The sequence below is a fragment of the Sprattus sprattus genome (genome assembly GCF_963457725.1).
Source record: "Sprattus sprattus genome assembly, chromosome: 17".
Taxonomy (NCBI): Eukaryota; Metazoa; Chordata; class Actinopteri; order Clupeiformes; family Clupeidae; genus Sprattus; species Sprattus sprattus.
Genome location: NC_137915.1, coordinates 8,348,654 through 8,351,153, shown reverse-complemented (window position 1 = coordinate 8,351,153; position 2,500 = coordinate 8,348,654). Strand labels below are relative to the sequence as shown.

At 47.0% G+C, this 2,500-nt stretch overlaps 1 protein-coding gene across 1 annotated transcript in view; it reads right to left on the bottom strand.

The window, feature by feature from the left end:
• The window catches only part of LOC308377963 (guanine nucleotide exchange factor VAV3-like), a gene marked incomplete at its 5' end in the record, with an annotated part of 89,646 nt that overhangs the window by 40,332 nt on the left and 46,814 nt on the right, over nucleotides 1-2,500 (bottom strand). Inside the window, one exon of the mRNA XM_080854750.1 lies at nucleotides 2,489-2,500. This exon is cut by the window's right edge and continues 57 nt beyond it. Coding sequence (XP_080710876.1) covers nucleotides 2,489-2,500 — 12 coding nt within the window. The remainder of the gene's footprint in view (nucleotides 1-2,488) is intronic.

Below are 2,500 nucleotides of genomic sequence, written 5' to 3'. Positions count from 1 at the left end.
ATACACATACACATACACATACACATACACATGCACACGCACAAGCACACACATACACATACACATACACATACACATACACATACACATACACATGCACATGCACATGCACATACACATACACACAGACACACACAAAACCAGTGACATAATCATTCCAATGAATTCTGCAGCTTTCAACACAATATTTACATTCCCACTGAAACACACCTACACACACTGTGGACACGCAAACAGTTCCAGATCACGACCAGTGACTAACAATAAACTTTGCAACTCCCTTATCATATAAACTGCTCTAACACACCCACACACACACACACACACACACACACACACACACACACAAAACAGCTCATTAACTTTGTAGCTTCCAACTTCATGACTGACAGCCCGCCACTCATAACAGCTGCTGGAGATGTTTCTTTCGTTTCGTTTTTATTTCAGCTGAGGGCCCACTTCCCCCTGATTAAGACCTAAAAGAAACCCAGAGAGTCGTCTCGCCAATCTCCCCCCCTCCTCCAAATGCCGACTCGGCACAGAGAGCGAGAGAGAGGAGGAGTGATACTCCAGAGCTCTTGTTCATCACAGAGCACTGGGAGTAATCAAAGCAAAAGTCGCCTGAGCTAGCGTTACTGCAGCGCTAGGCTACGCCGAGAGCCGCCACCGACTCCCCCCTACCCCCACCCCCATCCCCACCCAGCACACGCGCAGAGGGGGAGCAAGCCACTCAAGGAGGTTAAGCGCATTAGCGTTCACACGCCCAATCAATGCTGAGTGGCTAATTTATCCGAATGAAATCATCGAGGGCCCCTTATGCGCATGAACGCGCGCCCATTTGTGCTCTTGTCGTGTCGTGATTCACCTCAATTAGGGTGGAGGGTGGGGGGGGGGGAGTTCTCACCTGCCAAGCTCTATACGACGCCTCCTTGATCATCAAGCTAGTTGAGAAAATGGCTAGTCGAATGTTTTTCTCTTTTTGGCGGTCTTTTTTTTAGCTTTTCGGGCCAACATCAAAACTTGCAAGCGTATCCTTTAATAGATAGCCATTTAGTTTCCTTAAAGCATGTTAGGCATCCTTAAAGGAAACTAAATGCCTATCTATCTCATCAGGCGAACACAGGCCATGCGGCCAGACTCCACTTGAGACTGAGGGAGAGAGTGAGTGATAAGCTCTAATGGAGCCACACAGACAGCAGTAATTGTGAAGAGCTGTGAATGAAACTAGAAAGGGCCCTCAGCTCAAGCCTAACGCTCTGCTCTGATACATTGGCAAACCTCTTGATGATAGCACATTGTCATTGAGGGGAGTGCTAGGATGCTAACTCTTGATGAAAGCGCATTGTCATTGAGGGGAGTACAGGGATGCTTACTCTTGATGAAAGCGCATTGTCATTGAGGGGAGTGCTAGGATGCTAACTCTTGATGATAGCGCATTGTCATTGAGGGGAGTGCTAGGATGCTAACTCTTGATTATAGTGCATTGCCATTGATGGGAGTGCTAAGATGCTAACGGGAACTTAAGCTCATGAAAGGGGTAGGAGGGCTCTGTGGTGCTCATCAAAACGCAGACGGATGAAAGCGCATTGCCTTTGAGGGGAGTGCTAGGATGCTAACTCTTGATTATAGCGCATTGTCATTGAGGGGAGTGCTAGGATGCTAACTCATGATGATAGCGCATTGCCATTGAGGGGAGTCCTAGGATGCTAACTCTTGATGATAGTGCATTGTCATTGAGGGGAGTGCTAGGATGCTAACTCTTAATGATAGCGCATTGTCATTGAGGGGAGTGCTGGGATGCTAACTCTTGATGACAGTGCATTGTCATTGAGGGGAGTGCTAGGATGATTACTCTTGATGATAGCGCATTGTCATTGAGGGGAGTGCTAGGATGCTATCTCTTGATGATGATAGCGCATGTTTGGAGTGCTAAGATGCTAACAGGAACTTAAGCTCATGAAAGGGGTAGGAGGGCTCTGTGCTCAAAACGCAGACGGATGACAAGCATTTTGCTCGGTCCAAACGAACATCTTCGTTTTTCTGACTGCTGACACCTCATGGAGCTGCCTTTCTGAGGCATGGGTCGCTTAGTGGTCTGGGCTATGGCAGGATTTGTCAACTAAATGTAATCAAACTCTCTCACACACAATTTGCCCATCCACTCTCACACACTATATAGTACTTTGTCAATACCCTTTCATTCTGAGAAACTTAAAAGCCTCATCAGGCATTTTCATACTGTGTAACACACACACATACGCATGAACGTACACACACGCACACACACACACACACACACACACACACACACACACACACACACACACACACACACACACGCTTCACACACATGCGCTTCACACATACGCTGAAGACTTGCTGAAAGTCTGCCTCTCATGTCCTGTCATACACAAATTTAAGCAAATGCGAACATGAAAGTCTGAGTGTAGAGCAGTGAATAGAAAATGGCTCTCCAACTAATACGTACCTTCATGGCGTC